General features: G+C 46.2%; 1 protein-coding gene across 1 annotated transcript; it reads left to right on the top strand.

The window, feature by feature from the left end:
- Positions 1–194: 194 nt before the first annotated feature.
- On the top strand, positions 195–815 carry LOC147973479 (uncharacterized). The gene has a single exon (XM_087524695.1). The coding sequence runs from the start codon at positions 195–197 to the stop codon at positions 813–815; it is 621 nt and encodes a 206-aa protein (XP_087380821.1).
- The last annotated feature ends 21,225 nt before the right edge of the window (positions 816–22,040 follow it).

Below are 22,040 nucleotides of genomic sequence, written 5' to 3' on the forward strand. Positions count from 1 at the left end.
TCCCGCCGCCGCTTCCCCACCGCACAGCCGCCCGCGACCAAGAAGACGCCTCGCCTCCCTTGCCACATCCAACCTGCACGCTCGTCGGACGCCGGCAGGGCGGCTAGCTGGTCTGTGGGCGCCGCGTCTCCCCTCGCCGGCCGTCTCCTTCTTCGACGCCCGCAAACTGTTCGACAGTTTGCCAAGGTACGAAAATGGACTCCGCCGACGAGTTCTTTTTCCGCAATTTCCTTTGCGACACCGACGATTCGTCATCCGACGACGAGGAGGAGATACTGGCTGCCGTGTTGGTCCACCACCATCTCAACAACCAGCGGCCGTTGTTCCGTGGCTCCATTCCGGGCCACCTTCCGGCGTTGAATCGTAACCGAGAGAGCGGGCATTTTCTTCTCTGGAAGGACTACTTTGATACAACAAACCCGTTGTTCAAACATCACAAATTCCGCTGCCGGTTCCGTATGAGTAGGCATGTTTTCAACCATATTAGAGAGGGAGTGGTCGGCTATGATGACTACTTCGAGTGCAAAAAGGATGCCGTCGGCAACATTGGTTTCTCCTCTTATCAGAAATGCACTGCCGCCATCCAAATGCTTGCATACGGAGTGCCCGGTGATCTCATTGACGAGTACGTCCGTATGAGCGAGTCTACATGCCTAGAGTCCCTGTATAAGTTCTGCAAGGCTGTAATTGTTGTGTTTGGCCCTGAATATCTGAGAGAGCCGACAGCTGAAGATACAGCCCGTTTGTTGGCGATGAATGCCAACAAGGGCTTCCCGGGGATGCTTGGCAGTATAGACTGCATGCACTGGAAGTGAAAGAACTACCCTTCTGCTTGACAAGGGCAGTATAAGGGACATGTCAAGGCTTTGCACTGTCATACTAGAGGCCGTGGCGTCTCAAAATCTCTAGATCTGGCACTGTCATACTAAAAGCTGTAGCCGCTGTTGTCGGTGTCGGCCCGGCCGACCTCCAGTTTAATCTTTGTGTCCCACGGACAAAAATGGGCCCTCTCGACGAAAATGAAGTCTCTCGTACGGGCCCGCAGTGGGGGTAGATCTCACTTCGTTTCCCCCCAGTTTCATCATCATCGTAGAAACAGGAAAGTCTATTTTTGTCCCTCAACTAATCATGCAGTTTGGAATTCATCCCTAAACTCTAAAATCGAACAACTTGCATCCTTAGAGCAACTCCAACGAACCGACCCAAACGGACGGTGATTTCGTCTGTTTTTTATTCGTTTGGGTTGGCCAGACGGACACGGATGCCTGCTTCCGCATTTGGGTCGGCGCGTTCGCCCAACGCTGGCCTGAGACCCATTTTAACGCCGTCAAAAAAATGAACGCATGCATATTAAAAAAATAAAAACATCATTAATTAAACATTAAAGCCGGCCACGAAGGCCGGCGAGAGTCCATGCGTCCACATTTACATTTAAAAAAAGAAAACAGCCTAAATTACGAGGCGGCGCGCTGCCCTAGGCATCGTCGTCGTCCTCGGGGTCCGTGAGGTCGATGAGCGTCGGCGCCGGCCCGGCCCAGGCGAACGTCGTGTTCCAGAGCGCCGTCATGTCGGGCTGTGCTGGCGCGGGGGGTTGTGCGGCCGCCTGTGCAGCCGCGGCCTGGAGCGCCTCCTCCTCGGCCTCGCGCTGCTCCTCCTCGAGGTCGCGCTCGAGCATCTCGAGGTACTCGTCGTCGCGGCACACCTCGGCCACCCTGATGCTGCGCTAGTGCTCGAGGTACGCCTGCTCCTGCGTCAGCGTCGCTCCCATCCAGACCGGCGGCGCGCGTACCCATTCGCACACTACTCCCGTCCAGGAGTAGCGCTCGATGGGGGACGGCTCGAGCTCCGCCTCCGGCTTGATGGGGGACGTCGGGGCCACCGGCGGCACCACACTGTTGCCGCCTCGTACCGAGCCTCTTCTTTCGCCTCCGTCGCCTCCACCCTGCGCCGCTCGTCCTCCTCGCTCTCCCGGAAGACGGCCGCAAGTGCCGCCTGGTAGGCCTCCTCCGCCGCCTGGTCCTCCTCGCGAACGACGAGCGCCGGTGGCGGCGACCTCTGGTTGACCTCGCGCACGCCCCGTCGCCTCGCCTCCTCGTGCTCAAAGGCGAACCACCTCGCCCAGTTGGGCGAGTCGGTTGCGTAGGCGGCCTCGCGGCGCTGCTCCGGCGTCAGCATCGCCCGCCGGTGCCGCACCTCCTCCGCGTGAGCACGAGCCGACCGCGGCGCCGCCGGCACTGGGATCCTCTCTGGATCCAGATGCCAGTCGTGCGGCACCGTCACGTCGGGATACGGCAGAGGCTGGCGTTGCTGCCAGTGCCACTCCGCTTGGTGCACTGGCACGTTCACCCCCTGCCTCTGGCGGAGGCGGGAGGAAAGGGCTGGCGGGGGACTTGCTCTTGGCCTTGCTGCCGCTGGCGCCGGAGAAGAGGCCCATCTCTACTGTGGTTGTGGTGGCTAGGGTTTGCCGGCGACGAGGGAGCAAAGGATGGCAGATGTGGATGGCGAGTTTGGATGAGGACGGCCCCGCCGCACGGTCAGCTTAAAAAAGGAAGAGCGTCGTTGCTGACGCGTGGGCCCGTCGTCATAAATTAAGCTGACCGCGTGGGCAGCGGGTAGTTGGACAGCCGCCATGTGGGGACGCGGCGGATAACGGGAAGGCGCGCGAAGCGTCCATTCGGCGTCCGCGTCGACGCATTTAGAACGCAAATTTGGGCCACAAATGCGTCGGTGCGGACGCGATGCGGACGTGATTTGGATTTGGGTCGACGCGTTGGGCCATCACTTTTGTCCGCACCGACCCAAACGAATGCAGGCGTACGAAATAGGTCGGCCCTTTGGAGTTGCTCTTATAACTCATTAAGCTAGCCGTTTCAAAAAAAATATGTCCTTAAGCCAGACAAGTTTGGTATCTCCCTAAACTGAAATGGTTTATTTGACTTTGACCGGTTGGTCCCGCATGGAAATAGTTTCTTCAACCTTACGCTGCTTTCTGCCTCTCATTTTATGTCCCCATTGATCCAAAATAGTTGAGCCTCTCTTTCCTTGGCTGCAACAAATACGCATCCTTCTCAGGCCCTGTTTGGTTCAGCTTTTATCGACAGATTCCGCTGCCGCGCAGCAGAATCTGAACCAAAGGGCGAACCCAACAGAATCCGATTTCAGAAATCCGCTGCCAAAATCTGAACCAAAAGCGGAAGCAACCCAGGACGTGCTTTCTAAAATCTGATTCCGCTGCAGGCCAAAATTTGAAAAGGCTGTATCAGCTGGTTTGCCAAATAACCTACATCTTTTTCACATCAGATTTCCACACCTGTTTTTCCATAGCAGCTTTTTCACAGCTGCTTTTAGAAATCCACAGCCGAACCAAACAGGGCCTCAGTTGATGAAGGCATGTAGCGTCCTTCGTCACCGCCATCCCTCCCAGTCCGTGCCTTCATGATTTTGCACCCTGCGATGGTCGTGAAGCGCCTCTCTTAAGGACCATGCCGCTAGTGCCACAAACCGTGAATCCCATGTCGAGCTGGTGCTCGACAGCCTCAGCCACCGCAGTATCGCATGCTTGCCCCGCTACTGGGACGCTGGACGTGACCGCCTCCTCTTCTATGACCTCCTCGAGCAAGGCATCATTGACGCCTGACTTCACTGCGATGCCACCACGACCAATGACCGCGTGCCTCTCCGTTACACGCGGTGCCGCGACCGCTTGCACCTTCCTACACCACGACGAGTGGACTACATTGTCGTGTGTCACTGCACATGCCCCCGGAACACTGCCACGAAAGATGACACATAACTTATATGTGTATGGCAACCGTGTGGTAGATTGCGAAACTGCCACACGCATCCAACGTCATCAATTCTCTCCCGATTTCCTTCCTTTTTCGCACGACCTCCTGATTTATTTCCTTTCCCTCATGTCCTCCTCCGATTTCTTTCCTTTCCCGCACGTCCTCCTCGATTTTATGGGGCACACCCGTTCGTGTCTTCCTAATTTTTGTAATCGTCATTTATGGCCCCACATGCCTTCTCGATTTTCAGAAAAAATAATGCTTAGACTACGATTTGATCTTTGGTCTGTAGGTAATTAACAAAGGGAGCTAACTACCTCACCTATCACACTCATTGTTGAACATTCTAAGGGAAATACTGTTTTTGACATGTTTTTGCCTTTAATATGTTAGCATTGAAAAACTTTTTGTTTCAAGCATCGTGGTAACTTTGATCATTGGGAATAAATTTGTTGAACCCGCCCCCTGGTAATTTCTGTAAATAGCACGATAACATTCACGCCATAGACCTGATAATTTAGATACAAACATCGTGGTAACTTTAACCATAGGGGAAAACAAATGTGAAAAGATACCTGATAATTTATGTGTAAATAGATGGTAATATACGCAGCGCACATCTGATAACTGAAGTAGAAGCACCATGGTAACTTTGACCGTAGGGATTTTTTTTTGAAAAGATACTCCGGTATATTCTGTGTAAATAGCATGGTAGTATACCTCCCTCCCCTGGCATTTTTATGTGTAAATAGTATGAAAACATATGCACTGCGATAACTAAACACCATGATAAGTTTTTGACCCGTGCGGGGGGAGGGGGGGGCTTGATAGGTTACCTAGGATCACCATGATAACTTTTTGCCCCGGGAAAAAGTTGTTCAAAACATCCCCAATAATTTTTGTGTAAATAACATGATAATATAAGCACCGCATAACTGATAACTTGCAATATAAACATGATGGTAACTTTTTTACCAAAGAAAAATATATAAGTTGTTAAAAACATACACTCGCCTCGCGCGTGGGCCTCTTGAATGAACACAACACATGGCGTGCCACGGGAAAGTCACATAATGTTTAGTGTCATGAGGGGCACACGTGCTATAGGCGTGATAAGTTATGCAAAAACATCATGGTAATTTTTGACCTATGGAAAAAGCTATCGAAACACACCTAGGTTTTTAGGTGCAAGTACCATGATAATATACAAACCATAGACCTGGTAACTCATGTACAATCCCCCATGGTAACTTTGACCGGGGGGAGGTTGATGTACATATACCCTGATAACTTATGTGTAAGTACCACGGTATTTTACATATCGAAGACCTTATAACTTGTGTACAAAACACAGTGGTAACTTTGAAAGGGTGTAGTTGTTGAAGCATAGTACCTGATACGTTCTATGTAAATAGCACGGTAAGTTATGCAACACAAACCTAATAACTTGCATACAAATATCATGATAACTTTGTCCTGAGGAGAAATCATGTGGTAGACGTGAAGAAGTTGCAGTTTTCTCGGGGGTGAGCGCCCGAGATGTGCGGGAGAAGCAGGTTTCTCAGGCGAGCCTGCGGGGTCATTTGGGAAGAGGCGAGGTCAAAGAACGAGGGATCGTATGGTACTTTAAAATGAAAGAAGTAGAGGTGTGGCAGTTTTACTTATATGGCACACGTGTGTCAAATATCACAGTCCTTGATTAAATGGCTACTAGGGCGAGAACTCGGTTAAGATATGAGGAGAGACACAGAGAGGAAAAATAATGAGGTGGCAGTCAACTACTAACACCGGGGTCAAAACCATACCATATATCATTAGATAAACCACTTCCAGGCTGGAGAAGGACCAAACTTCTCAAGTTTAAAGCATCTACAGCCAGAATTGAATATGGTCCCTTATACGCCCGCAGGAACGTCCCCGAACAGCGCCCACCGACCTCTCATATTTTGTGTTCGGTATTCACAGATCTCAAATATGGGCTCTTAAATCCATGTAAATCCATGCACGTCGATCTTGCAAGCTAATGTCGCACGTAAATAACGAATGTTGGTATCCAAAATACATATGTCTTGACATCTTGTTACATAAAATTTGTTAAGTGCGCAACTCAAACATTAGCTCTTGGTTTTCATTGTGGGTCCACATATGCTCCACAAGGTCATTGAGTAGCTGTGCGTGCACCTGATGATCTCGAAAATTCTGATGCATCTGCAGAAAGTTCATGAGTTCAGCTACATCTTGATCTTCCGGGATTTAAACTTGTTCTCGAGGTGCTTCAAAATCATTGGTTTGGGCTACATCATCACCCTCATCCTCGACAATCATATTGTTCAAAATAACACAGCATGTCATGAGCTGCCACAAAGTTTTTGATTCCCACATCATTGTAGCTCCACCAACAATTTCCCAGCGAGCTTGAAGCACTCCAAATGCCCTATCCACATTCTTCATAGCTGGTTCCTTCCTGCATTGTTGCAAAGTGGCTTTGTTTGTTGCTCTATGGTTCGCATATGGTCTTTACAAACACTAGTAGAAAAGGGGGCAACAGTCCAGGCTGGGTCAACCCATTAGTCCCGGTTCAGTCTAGAACCGGGACCCATGGGGGCATTGGACCCGGTTCGTGAGCCCAGAGGGCCAGCCAGGCCACGTGGGCCATTGGTCCCGGTTGGTGGGATGAACCGGGACCAATGGCCTCGCTCCTGGCCCACCACCATTGGTCCCGGTTGGTGGCTTGAACCGGGTCCAAAGGCTCCCCTTTAGTCCCGGTTCATGCCACCAACCGGGACCAATGAGGTGCCTATATATACCCCCTCGCGTAAGAGCAGAGCACACTGCTCTGTTTTTTTCTAGCCGAGGGGGAGAGGGCTTGGTGGTGCTCTAGCTCACCTCCTATGCACAAAAGGTGTTCGATGGAATGCCCGAGCCACACTACTTAAGCTTTCTCCTCTCCAAGCTCGACCTTCAAGCTCCATTTTCCTCAATATTTGTCTAGGTTTACCGGTCCATCACGCCACGTCCCCGTCTTCACCGCCGTCGATCACCCGTGCCGAGCTCATCGCCGGCACCACCGTGGTGAGCCTCTTGTTCTTATCTTCTTTTTGAAAGGAAAAAAATATTCTTACTTGTATGTTTACATAGATACTTGTATTATTTTCTTACTTTTATTATTGCATCTTATATAGTGCGATGGTTTTGGTATCCTCCCCCGTCGGCCCTCGTCCTGTCTATGATTCGGATGTGGTATATATATTATCTTTATAACTATTGGTTCATTTATTGTTTATGAAAATTATGCCGACCAACGTGACATAGATTTTATTTATGTAGGATGTATGTGAATCGGAAATTCCAACCGACCCTATTGTCAAGAGGTTAGATTTAGTTGAAGAAGAAAACAATTTGTTGAAGGAAAAAATAAAAAAAATTGAGGAGGAGAAGATGATATTGGAGTTGCATGTTGCGGATGTCGTCGATGATCACAAGATCAAGATAGATGCAATGCGCTTGAATATTAGAAAGATTAGAAAATATGTCATTCATACCGAGGCTTGGTATCATTATGCCGTTAGATCAATTGTTACCTTGGTTGCGATTATGATCGCATTTGTTTTCACATTGAAATGTTTTACATAGTTTCAATGTATGGTTTAATTAATTAGATGTTCTGGAGAGCTATATGTTGTTAGATGAGAACTATGTATGTACTTTGGTTTTAATGTGATGATGAACTTCTATTAATTTGGACACTTAATTATATATAACGCACGCAGATGAACCGGCAATGGATGTACGGTGACAGACACACCTCCGAGTACATTAAGGGCGTGCATGAGTTTCTCGATGCGGCTGATGCAAACAAGCAGAATGGTTTTATGTGTTGTCCATGCACTGAATGTGGGAATACGAGGTCTTACTCTAACTGGAAAATCCTTCACTCCCACCTACTTTACAAGGGTTTCATGCCACACTATAATGTTTGGACGAGGCACGGAGAAATAGGGGTTATGATGGAAGACGGCGAAGAAGAAGAGTACGATGACAACTATGTGCCCCCTGAATACGGTGATGCTGCAACGGGGGGAGCTGGTGAAGATCAAGAGGAACCAGACGATGTGCCCAATGATGCTGCAACGGGTGAAGCTGCTGAAGATCAAGAGGAACCAGCCGATGTGCCCGATGATGATGATCTCCGCCGGGTCATTGTCGATGCAAGGACGCAATGCGAAAGTCAAAAGGAGAAGCTGAAGTTCGATCGCATGTTAAAGGATCACAAAAAAGGGTTGTACCCCAATTGCGAAGATGGCAACACAAAGCTCGGTACCGTACTGGAATTGCTGCAGTGGAAGGCAGAGAATGTTGTTGCTGACAAAGGATTTGAGAAGCTACTGAAAATATTGAAGAAGAAGCTTCCAAAGGATAACGAATTGCCTGACAGTACATACGCAACAAAGAAGGTCGTATGCCCTCTAGGATTTGAGGTGGAGAAGATACATGCATGCCCTAATGACTGCATCCTCTACCGCGGTGCATACAAGGATCTGAACGCATGCCCGGTATGCGGTGCATTGCGGTATAAGATCAAACGAGATGACCCTGGTGATGTTGACGGCGAGCCCCCCCGGGAAGAGGGTTCTTGCGAAGGTGATGTGGAATGCTCCTATAATACCACGGTTGAAACGTCTGTTCAGAAACGAAGAGCATGCCAAGTTGATGCGATGGCACAGTTGAAGGAAATATGCCCTAGAGGCAATAATAATGTTATTATTTTATTTCCTTATATCATGATAAATGTTTATTATTCATGCTAGAATTGTATTATCCGGAAACATAATACTTGTGTGAATACATAGACAAACCAAACGTCACTAGTATGCCTCTACTTGACTAGCTCATTAATCAAAGATGGTTATGTTTCCTAACCATAGACATGTGTTGTCATTTGATTAACGGGGTCACATTATTAGGAGAATGATGTGATTGACATGACCCATTCCATTAGCTTAGCACCCGATCGTTTAGTATGTTGCTATTGCTTTCTTCATGACTTATACATGTTCCTATGACTGAGATTATGCAACTCCCGTTTGCCGGAGGAACACTTTGTGTGCTACCAAACGTCACAACGTAACTGGGTGATTATAAAGGAGCTCTACAGGAGTCTCCAAAGGTACATGTTGGGTTGGCGTATTTCGAGATTAGGATTTGTCACTCCGATTGTCGGAGAGGAATCTCTGGGCCCTCTCGGTAATGCACATCACATAAGCCTTGCAAGCATTTCAACTAATGAGTTAGTTGCGAGATGATGTATTACAAAACGAGTAAAGAGACTTGCCGGTAACGAGATTGAACTAGGTATTGAGATACCGACGATCGAATCTCGGGCAAGTAAAATACCAATGACAAAGGGAACAACGTATGTTGTTATGCGGTCTGACCGATAAAGATCTTCGTAGAATATGTAGGAGCCAATATGAGCATCCAGGTTCCGCTATTGGTTATTGACCGGAGACGTGTCTCGGTCATGTCTACATTGTTCTCGAACCCGTAGGGTCCGCACGCTTAAGGTTTCGATGACAGTTATATTATGAGTTTATGAGTTTTGATGTACCGAAGTTAGTTCGGAGTCCCGGATGTGATCACGGACATAACAAGAAGTCTCGAAATGGTCGAGACATAAAGATTGATATATTAGACGGCTATATTCGGACACAGGAAGTGTTCCGGGTGATTTCGGAGAAAACCGGAGAGCCGGAGGGTTACCGGAACCCTACCGGGAGAAGTAATGGGCCATATGGGCCTTAGTGGAGAGAGAGAGGGGCAGCCAGGGTGGGCCGCGCGCCTCCTCCCCCTTGGTCCGAATTGGACTAGGAGGGGGGGCGCCCCCCTTTCCTTCTCCCTCCCCACTTCCTTCCCCCTCCTAGTAGGAGTCCTACTCCTGGCGCGCCAATAGGGGCCGGCCGGCCTCCTCCCCTTGCTCCTTTATATACGGGGGCAGGGGGCACCCCTAGACACACAAGTTGAGAAGCCGTGTGCGGTGTTTGATCGGTCGGGCCATGAAGACGTACGACTACATCAACCGCGTTGTGCTAACGCTTCCTCTGTCGGTCTACAAGGGTACGTAGATCACACTCTCCCCTCTCGTTGCTATGCATCACCATGATCTTGCGTGTGCGTAGGAAAATTTTGAAATTACTACGTTCCCCAACAGTGGCACCCGAGCCTAGGTTTTATGTGTTGATGTTATATGCACGAGTAGAACACAAGTGAGTTGTGGGCGATATAAGTCATACTGCTTACCAGCATGTCATACTTTGGTTCGGCGGTATTGTTGGACGAAGCGGCCCGGACCGACATTACGCGTACGCTTACGCGAGACCGGTTCTCCCGACGTGCTTTGCACAAAGGTGACTAGCGGGTGACAGTTTCTCCAACTTTAGTTGAACTGAGTGTGGCTACGCCCGGTCCTTGCGAAGGTTAAAATAGCACCAACTTGACAAACTATCGTTGTGTTTTTGATGCGTAGGTAAGATTGGTTCTTGCTTAAGCCTGTAGCAGCCACATAAAACTTGCAACAACAAAGTAGAGGACGTCTAACTTGTTTTTGCAGGGCATGTTGTGATGTGATATGGTCAAGACATGATGCTAAATTTTATTGTATGAGATGATCATGTTTTGTAACCAAATTATCGGCAACTGGCAGGAGCCATATGGTTGTCGCTTTATTGTATGCAATGCAATTGCGATGTAATGCTTTTCTTTATCACTAAGCGGTAGCGATAGTCGTGGAAGCATAAGATTGGCGAGACGACAACGATGCTACGATGGTGATCAAGGTGTCACGCCGGTGACGATGGTGATCACGACGGTGCTTCGAAGATGGAGATCACAAGCACAAGATGATGATGGCCATATCATATCACTTATATTGATTGCATGTGATGTTTATCTTTTATACATCTTATCTTGCTTTGATTAACGGTAGCCTTTTAAGATGATCTCTCACTAATTATCAAGAAGTGTTCTCCTTGAGTATGCACCGTTGCGAAAGTTCTTCGTGCTGAGACACCACGTGATGATCGGGTGTGATAGGCTCTACGTTCAGATACAACGGGTGCAAAACAGTTGCACAAGCAGAATACTCAGGTTATACTTGACGAGCCCAGCATATACAGATATGGCCTCGGAACACGGAGACCGAAAGGTCGAGCGTGAATCATATAGTAGATATGATCAACATAGCGATGTTCACCAATGAAACTACTCCATCTCACGTGATGATCGGACATGGTTTAGTTGATTTGGATCACGTAATCACTTAGAGGATTAGAGGGATGTCTATCTAAGTGGGATTTCTTTAGTAATATGATTAATTGAACCTAAATTTATCATGAACTTAGTACCTGATAGTATCTTGCTTGTTTACGTTTGATTGTAGATAGATGGCCCGTGCTGTTGTTCCGTTGAATTTTAATGTGTTCCTTGAGAAAGCAAAGTTGAAAGATGATGGTAGCAATTACACGGACTGGGTACGTAACTTGAGGATTATCCTCATTGCTGCACAGAAGAATTACGTCCTGGAAGCACCGCTGGGTTCTAGGCCTGCTGCTGGAGCAACACCAGATGTTATGAACGTCTGGCAGAGCAAAGCTGATGACTACTCGATAGTTCAGTGTGCCATGCTTTACGGCTTAGAATCGGGACTTCAACGACGTTTTGAACGTCATGGAGCATATGAGATGTTCCAGGAGTTGAAGTTAATATTTCAAGCAAATGCCCGGATTGAGAGATATGAAGTCTCCAATAAGTTCTATAGCTGCAAGATGGAGGAGAACAGTTCTGTCAGTGAGCATATACTCAAAATGTCTGGGTATAATAATCACTTGATTCAATTGGGAGTTAATCTTCCAGATGATTGCGTCATTGACAGAATTCTCCAATCACTGCCACCAAGCTACAAGAGCTTCGTGATGAACTATAATATGCAAGGTATGAATAAGACTATTCCCGAGCTCTTCGCAATGCTGAAAGCTGCGGAGGTAGAAATCAAGAAGGAGCATCAAGTGTTGATGGTCAATAAGACCACTAGTTTCAAGAAAAAGGGCAAAGGGAAGAAGAAGGGGAACTTCAAAAAGAACAGCAAGCAAGTTGCTACTCAAGAGAAGAAACCCAAACCTGGACCTAAGCCTAAAACTAAGTGCTTCTACTGCAAGCAGACTGGTCACTAGAAGCGGAACTGCCCCAAGTATTTGGCGGATAAGAAGGATGGCAAGGTGAACAAAGGTATATGTGATATACATGTTATTGATGTGTACCTTACTAATGCTTGCAGTAGCACCTGGGTATTTGATACTGGTTCTGTTGCTAACATTTGCAACTCGAAACAGGGACTACAGATTAAGCGAAGATTGGCTAAGGACGAGGTGACGATGCGCGTGGGAAATGGTTCCAAAGTCGATGTGATCGCGGTTGGCACGCTACCTCTACATCTACCTTCGTGATTAGTATTAGACCTAAATAATTGTTATTTGGTGCCAGCGTTAAGCATGAACATTATATCTGGATCTTGTTTGATGCGAGACGGTTATTCATTTAAATCAGAGAATAATGGTTGTTCTATTTATATGAGTAATATCTTTTATGGTCATGCACCCTTAAAGAGTGGTCTATTCTTATTAAATCTCGATAGTAGTGACACACATGTTCATAATGTTGAAACCAAAAGATGCAGAGTTGATAATGATAGTGCAACTTATTTGTGGCACTGCCGTTTGGGTCATATCGGTGTAAAGCGCATGAAGAAACTCCATACTGATGGGATTTTGGAACCACTTGATTATGAATCACTTGGTACTTGCGAACCGTGCCTTATGGGTAAGATGACAAAAACACCGTTCTCTGGTACTATGGAGAGAGCAACAGATTTGTTGGAAATCATACATACAGATGTATGTTGTCCGATGAATGTTGAGGCTCGTGGCGGATATCGTTATTTTCTCACCTTCACAGATGACTTAAGAAGATATGGGTATATCTACTTAATGAAACATAAGTCTGAAACATTTGAAAAGTTCAAAGAATTTCAGAGTGAAGTTGAAAATCATCGTAACAAGAAAATAAAATCCCTGCGATCTGATCGTGGAGGAGAATATTTGAGTTACGAGTTTGGTGTACATTTGAAACAATGCGGAATAGTTTCGCAACTCACGCCACCCGGAACACCACAGCGTAATGGTGTGTCCGAACGTCGTAGTCGTACTTTACTAGATATGGTGCGATCTATGATGTCTCTTACTGATTTACCGCTATTGTTTTGGGGTTATGCTCTAGAGACGGCCGCATTCACGTTAAATAGGGCACCATCAAAATCCATTGAGACGACGCCTTATGAACTATGGTTTGGCAAGAAACCAAAGTTGTCGTTTCTGAAAGTTTGGGGTTGCGATGCTTATGTGAAAAAGCTTCAACCTGATAAGCTCGAACCCAAATCGGAGAAATGTGTCTTCATAGGATATCCAAAGGAAACTATTGGATACACCTTCTATCACAGATCCGAAGGCAAAACTTTTGTTGCTAAATTCGGAAACTTTCTAGAGAAGGAGTTTCTCTCGAAAGAAGTGAGTGGGAGGAAAGTAGAACTTGATGAGGTAACTGTACCTGCTCCATTATTGGAAAGTAGTACATCACAGAAACCAGTTTCTGTGACACCTACACCAATTAGTGAGGAAGCTAATGATGATGATAATGAAGCTTCAGAACAAGATACTACTGAACCTCGTAGATCAACTAGAGTAAGATCCGCACCAGAGTGGTATGGTAATCCTGTTCTGGAAGTCATGCTACTAGATCATGATGAACCTACGAACTATGGAGAAGCGATGGTGAGCCCAGATTCCGCAAAATGGCTTGAAGCCATGAAATCTGAGATGGGATCCATGTATGACAATAAAGTATGGACTTTGGTTGACTTGCCCAATGATCGGCAAGCAATTGAGAATAAATGGATCTTTAAGAAGAAGACTGATGCTGACGGTAATGTTACTGTCTACAAAGCTCGACTTGTCGCAAAAGGTTTTCAACAAGTTCAAGGGATTGACTACGATGAGACCTTCTCACCCGTAGCGATGCTTAAGTCTGTCCGAATCATGTTAGCAATTGCCGCATTTTATGATTATGAAATTTGGCAGATGGATGTCAAAACTGCATTCCTGAATGGATTTCTGCAAGAAGAGTTGTATATGATGCAATCGGAAGGTTTTGTCGATCCAAAGGGAGCTAACAAAGTGTGCAAGCTCCAGCGATCCATTTATGGACTGGTGCAAGCCTCTCGGAGTTGGAATAAACGCTTTGATAGTGTGATCAAAGCATTTGGTTTTGTACAGACTTTTGGAGAAGCCTGTATTTACAAGAAAGTGAGTGGGAGCTCTGTAGCATTTCTGATATTACATGTAGATGACATATTACTAATTGGAAATGATATAGAATTTCTGGATAGCATAAAGGGATACTTGAATAAGAGTTTTTCAATGAAAGACCTCGGTGAAGCTGCTTACATATTGGGCATTAAGATCTATAGAGACAGATCAAGACGCTTAATTGGACTTTCACAAAGCACATACCTTGACAAAGTTTTGAAAAAGTTCAAAATGGATCAAGCAAAGAAAGGATTCTTGCCTGTGTTACAAGGTGTGAAATTGAGTAAGACTCAATGCCCGACCAATGCAGAAGATAGAGAGAAAATGAAAGATGTTTCCTATGCTTCAGCCATAGGCTCTATCATGTATTCAATGCTGTGTACCAGACCTGATGTGTGTCTTGCTATAAGTCTAGCGGCAGGTACCAAAGTAATCCAGGAGTGGATCACTGGACAGCGGTCAAGAACATCCTGAAATACCTGAAAAGGACTAAGGATATGTTTCTCATATATGGAGGTGACAAAGAGCTCATCGTAAATGGTTACGTTGATGCAAGCTTTGACACTGATCCGGACGATTCTAAATCGCAAACCGGATACATGTTTACATTAAACGATGGAGCTATCAGTTGGTGCAGTTCAAAACAAAGCGTTGTGGCGGGATCTACATGTGAAGCGGAGTACATAGCTACTTCGGAAGAAGCAAACGAAGGAGTCTGGATGAAGGAGTTCATATCCGATCTAGGAATCATACCTAGTGCATCGGGTCCAATGAAAATCTTTTGTGACAATACTGGTGCAATTGCCTTTGCAAAGGAATCCAGATTTCACAAGAGAACCAACCACATCAGGAGATGCTTCAATTCCATCCGGGATCTAGTCCAGGTGGGAGACATAGAGATTTGCAAGATACATACGGATCTGAATGTAGCAGACCCGTTGACTAAGCCTCTTCCACGAGCAAAACATGATCAGCACCAAAGCTCCATGGGTGTTAGAATCATTACTGTGTAATCTAGATTATTGACTCTAGTGCAAGTGGGAGACTGAAGGAATATACCCTAGAGGCAATAATAATGTTATTATTTTATTTCCTTATATCATGATAAATGTTTATTATTCATGCTAGAATTGTATTATCCGGAAACATAATACTTGTGTGAATACATAGACAAACCAAACGTCACTAGTATGCCTCTACTTGACTAGCTCATTAATCAAAGATGGTTATGTTTCCTAACCATAGACATGTGTTGTCATTTGATTAACGGGATCACATTATTAGGAGAATGATGTGATTGACATGACCCATTCCATTAGCTTAGCACCCGATCGTTTAGTATGTTGCTATTGCCTTCATGACTTATACATGTTCCTATAACTATGAGATTATGCAACTCCCGTTTGCCGGAGGAACACTTTGTGTGCTACCAAACATCACAACGTAACTGGGTGCTTATAAAGGAGCTCTACAGGTGTCTCCAAAGGTACATGTTGGGTTGGCGTATTTTGAGATTAGGATTTGTCACTCCGATTGTCGGAGAGGTATCTCTGGGCCCTCTCGGTGATGCACATCACATAAGCCTTGCAAGCATTTCAACTAATGAGTTAGTTGCGAGATGATGTATTACGAAACGAGTAAAGAGACTTGCCGGTAACGAGATTGAACTAGGTATTGAGATACCGACGATCGAATGTCGCGCAAGTAAAATACCGATGACAAAGGGAACAACGTATGTTGTTATGCGGTCTGACCGATAAAGATCTTCATAGAATATGTAGGAGCCAATATGAGCATCCAGGTTCTGCTATTGGTTATTGACCGGAGACGTGTCTTGGTCATGTCTACATTGTTCTCGAACCCGTAGGGTCCGCACGCTTAAGGTTTCGATGACAGTTATATTATGAGTTTATGAGTTTTGATGTAACGAAGTTAGTTCAGAGTCCCGGATGTGATCACGGACATAACGAGGAGTCTCGAAATGGTCGAGACATAAATATTGATATATTAGACGGCTATATTCGGACACCGGAAGTGTTCCGGGTGATTTCGGAGAAAACCGGAGAGCCGGAGGGTTACCGGAACCCTACCGGGAGAAGTAATGGGCCATATGGGCCTTAGTGGAGAGAGAGAGGGGCAGCCAGGGTGGGCCGCGCGTCTCCTCCCCACTGGTCCGAATTGGACTAGGAGAGGGGGGCGGCGCCCCCCTTTGCTTCTCCCTCCCCACTTCCTTCCCCCTCCTAGTAGGAGTCCTACTCCTACTAGGAGGAGGACTCCTCCTGGCGCGCCAATAGGGGCCGGCCGGCCTCCTCCCCTTGCTCCTTTATATACGGGGGCAGGGGGCACCCCTAGACACACAAGTTGAGAAGCCGTGTGCGGTGCCCCCTTCCACCATAATCCTCGATAATATTGTAGCGGTGCTTAGGCGAAGCCCTGCGATGGTAGTACATCAAGATCGTCACCACGCCGTCGTGCTGACGGAACTCTACCCCGACACTTTGCTGGATCGGAGTCCGGGGATCGTCATCGAGCTAAACGTGTGCTAAAACTCGGAGGTGCCGTAGTTTCGGTGCTTGATCGGTCGGGCTGTGAAGACGTACGACTACATCAACCGCGTTGTGCTAACGCTTCCGCTGTCGGTCTACAAGGGTACGTAGATCACACTCTCCCCTTTCGTTGCTATGCATCACCATGATCTTGCATGTGCGTAGGAAAATTTTGAAATTACTACGTTCCCCAACAACAGTGAGGACCGGAAGAAAGACGGGAAGTTGAGAGCACCCGCTGACGGGTCACAGTGGAGAAAAATCGAGAGAAAGTACTGGGATGAGTTTGCAAAGGACCCAAGGAACGTATGGTTTGCTTTAAGCGTGGATGGCATTAATCCTTTCGGGGAGCATAGCAGCAATCACAGCACCTGGCCCGTAACTCTATGTATGTATGACCTTCCTCCTTGGATGTGCATGAAGCGGAAGTTCATTATGATGCGAGTTCTCATCCAAGGCCCTAAGCAACCCGGCAACGACATTGATGTGTACCTAAGGCCATTAGTTGAAGAACTTTTACAACTGTGGAATGGAAACGGTGTACGTACGTGGGATGAGCACAGACAGGAGGAATTTAACCTAAAGGCGTTGCTGTTCGTGACCATCAACGATTGGCCCGCTCTCAGTAACCTTTCAGGACAGACAAACAAAGGATACCATGCATGCACGCACTGTTTAGATGACACTGAAAGTATATACCTGGACAAATGCAGGAAGAATGTGTACCTAGGCCATCGTCAATTTCTTCCGACCAACCATCAATGTCAAAAGAAAGACAAGCATTTCAAAGGCGAGGCAGATCACCGGAAGAAGCCCGCCACGTGTACCGGTGATCACGTACTTGCTATGGTCAATGATTTACACGTAATCTTTGGAAAGGGTCTCGGCAGACTAGCTGTTCCGAATGACGCTGAGGGACACACACCCATGTGGAAGAAGAAATCTATATTTTGGGACCTACCCTACTGGAAAGACCTAGAGGTCCGCTCTTCAATCGACGTGATGCACGTGACGAAGAACCTTTGCCTGAACCTGCTAGGCTTCTTGGGCATGTATGGGAAGACAAAAGATACACCTGAGGCACGGGAGGACCTGCAATGTTTGCACGAAAAAGACGGCATGCGTCCGAAGCAGTATAAAGGTCCTGCCAGCTACGCTCTTATGAAAGAAGAGAAAGAAATCTTGTTTGAATGCCTGCTCAGTATGAAGGTCACGACTGGCTTCTCGTCGAATATAAAGGGAATAATAAATATGCCAGAGAAAAATTTTCAGAACCTAAAGTCTCATGACTGCCACGTGATTATGACGCAACTGCTTCCGGATGCATTGAGGGGGCTTCTACCGGAAAACATCCGATTAGCCATTGTGAAGCTATGTGCATTCCTCAATGCAATCTCTCAGAAGGTCATCGATCCAGAAATCGTACCAAGACTAAGGAGTGATGTGGCGCAATGTCTTGTCAGTTTCGAGCTGGTGTTCCCACCATCCTTCTTCAATATCATGACGCACGTCCTAGTTCATCTAGTCGACGAGATTGTCATCCTGGGGCCCGTATTTCTACACAATATGTTCCCCTTTTTGAGGTTCATGGGAGTCCTAAAGAAATATGTCCATAACCGCACTAGGCCAGAAGGAAGCATCTCCATGGGCCATCAAACAGAGGATGTTATCGGGTTTTGTGTTGACTTCATTCCTGGCCTTAAGAAGATAGGTCTCCCTAAATCGCGGTATGAGGGGAGACTGACCGGAAAAGGCACTCTTGGAAGTGACTCAATAATATGCAGGGACGGATATTGTTGGTCTCAAGCACACTACACAGTTCTACAGAACTCTACCTTGGTGACCCCGTATGTCGATGAACACAAGAACAGTCTGCGCTCCAAACACCCGGAGCGGTGCGACGACTGGATTACATGTGAACACATCAGGACTTTCAGCAGTTGGTTGGAAACACGTCTCAGAGGTGACAACACTGTTTGTGATGAGCTGTACTTGTTGTCCAGGGGACCATCTTTGACTGTATTGACTTACAAAGGATACGAGATAAATGGGAATACATTTTACACGATCGCCCAAGATCAAAAGAGCACCAACCAAAACAGCGGTGTCCGCTTTGATGCAGCAACCGAGAGCGGAAAGGACACATATTATGGTTACATAGTGGACATATGGGAACTTGACTACGTACATGATTTTAAGGTCCCTTTGTTTAAGTGCAAAAGGGTCAATCTGTCAGGAGGCGGGGTACAGGTAGACCCACAATACGGAATGACAACAGTGGGTATGAAAAATCTTGGGTACACTGACGAACCGTTCGTCCTAGCCAATGATGTGGCACAGGTTATCTATGTGAAGGACATGTCTACCAAACCGAGAAAAAGAAAAGATAAGGAAGCGAATACATCATACGATGAGCCAAAGCGCCACATAGTTCTTTCAGGAAAAAGGGATATCCTGGGAGTGGAGGGCAAGACAGACATGTCTGAAGATTATGAAAAGTTTCATGAAATTCCTCCCTTCAATGTCAAGGCTGACCCAAGCATCCTGATAAACGATGAAGATTATCCATGGTTACGGCGCAATAAGCAAATGACACAAGCGAAGAAAAAGTGAAGACTTTCTCCCGCAACTATTATGATGATACCATGCCAACTTTTTAACACACGAGTATGCTATGCCAACTTTTTCAGAGTTCATTTGAAAACGATGAATTTAGGTCGAATTTTCTCTATAGGTGCATCTATGTTCATTTTTTTAGTAAAGTTAATCACAAACTTGTGATTCACACAAATTTCAAAGAATTCAAATTTTAACTATTCAAATTTGAAAACTAATGCCACTAACAGAAAGTTTATAATTTTTCTAAAACTAATGGCACTAACAGAAAGTTTATAATTTTGCCGACCTAAAAGCAAAAAGAATTAAAAAATAAAGCAAAAAACAAAAGAATATATATAATACAGAAAACAAAACAAAAAAATTGAAAAAAATAAAAATAGCAACAATAAGTATTTTGTTGTAAGTAGAAAGAAAATAAAATAAATAAAGCAACAAAGAAAACAAAAAAACTAAAAAAGTGTTTTCAAATTTGAAAACTAATGGCACTAACAGAAATTTTATATTTTTTCTAAAACTAAAAGCAAAAATAATTAAAAATAAAGCAAAAAACAAAAGAAAATAAATAATGCAGAAAACAAAACAAAAAAACTGGAAAAAATAGGCACTAAAAGCAAAAAAAACTAAAAAAGTGTTTTTAAATTTGGGACGTGGATGTAGTGTCCGACACCGACGGCCACATGTATCTCACACCCACGATACTTGCTATTTAGGGTTTCCTCTACCGCTCGGCGACCCTCGACGACCCTCGTTCCCGATAAAAAAAGGAGGAAGAAGAAGAAAAAAAGAGGAGAAGAAAGAATAGAGGAGTTCTTACTCCTCTATTACTCCTCTATTCTTTCTTCTCCTCTTTTTTTTTTCTTCTTCCTCTTCTTTTTTATCCTTGAAGCATTGTCAAGGCCACCCCAAACCCTAGAGAAGCAGCGTCGAGGCCACCCCAAACCCTAGAGAAGCAGCGTCGAGGCCACTAATTAATATTAGTTCTACGTTTGCCACTAATATATCCATCTGTCATGTTTGAATAATAATTGCCATGTTGTAAATATTTGTAGAAACTATGGACACCGCCCGAGACGAAGTACAAGAAGAGTTGTTGGGGGACATAATCGCACGAGGAAGTGATGCCGTCTGCTCGTTGTTTCTCAACGACACCGATGGTCTGGAAGCAGCTGGCTATGATTATGATGGCTCTGGTGACATAATGCCGGTGCAAGAAGGAGACCGTGAGGACGGCTCCGGTGACCCAATGCCGGTGCAAGAAGGAGACCGTCATGACGTCTCCGGTGACCGAACCGAGTCCAGCCAGGTATATATATTAGTTAAGCTTGTGCTGACTAGCTAATTGATGCATTCATTGTTTTGGTATGTACACATATTAATTAAGTCTTTGTTCTTTTTTCTAGCCCTCCGGATCGAGCACAACTTTGGTAAAGAGACGAGGCCCGAAGAAAAAGTTGAGCTCGGATGAAAAGTTTGAGATCATAGCAATCGCGCCCGACGGCCAACCGATTGAACCCCTCCGGACAAAGAGCGCATTTCTTGCTCAGTGCGGGGTTCTGGTTAGGGACAAGATCCCGATCAGCATCCAGCAATGGTTAAAGCCAGCTACAGAAGACCCTAAGGTGTCTTATGTCAATGATATGCCAAAAAATGATCTTTAGACTCAGCTGAAGTCAAATTTCACCCTACCGCCAGAGGATGATCCGGAGAAGCCAGTTAAAGAGCAATTAATCAAGTATTTTGCTCTTAAGAGGATGGCAGAACTATTTAGGAGGTGGAAGAAAGAGTTGAATAAGTTTGTCGAAAATAAAGAGACACCAGAATTCAAGGGCAGATATGAGAAGATCAGAGATCACTGGCCCGCATTTGTGGCCCACAAAAAATCGGAAAAGAGTAAGAAGATGTCGGCGACAAACAAGCAAAATGCTGCGAAGAAGAAGCATCACCATCGCACGGGGTCAGGTGGCTACCTCGTAGCCCGGCCTAAGTGGGCCAAGACTGAGAATGATCTGGTTTATAAAGGGATCGAACCAGAGACAATTAACTGGCCAGACCGTTGCGGGACTTGGTTCTTCGGGGCTGGCGGAACCATGGACCCTGTATCAGGGAAGTGCATTTGGACGAACGATCAAATGGACATACCAGTCAAGAAGCTTCAGCAGTATATCGAAGCAGTGCAGCAAGGGACATTCATTCCAGACAGAGAGAAGGACGAGCTCACAATGGCCCTCGGGAATCCTGAGCACCCTGGACGGACACAAGGCACGCCAGGCTCCATTCCGTGGAAGGTTGGGTTTCCGGACGCATGCGGTTACAAATGCCACGAGAGGAGGAAGAAAGTGGAGCAGAACCAACTGCACTGCACGCTAGGGTACAAGCGATAGAGGAACGAGAAGCAAATCGCAGCAAACGAACTGCCGAAGCTTCCCCCGAAGCTATCCCGCCATCTCAGCAGAGAAGCAGCGTGGGTTCCACCGAGCTGCTTCAGCCGGAGCATGTCTTGACGGCTCCTGCCAGCTATCCCGTGGATGCTATCACGGAGTCTCAAAATTGCCACCTTATGACGCAATGGATTAATATGAAGGTCAAGGCGGCTGTTGGCTCTGTTTTTCCTACTGAACCTGGCGCAACTTTTCACTGCCGGCCGATTCCAGAAGGATATGCTAGGGTGATGGTGG

The sequence above is a fragment of the Triticum urartu genome, chromosome 5A (genome assembly GCF_056163025.1).
Source record: "Triticum urartu cultivar PI428250 chromosome 5A, HENAU_Tu73, whole genome shotgun sequence".
Lineage (NCBI taxonomy): Eukaryota > Viridiplantae > Streptophyta > Magnoliopsida > Poales > Poaceae > Triticum > Triticum urartu.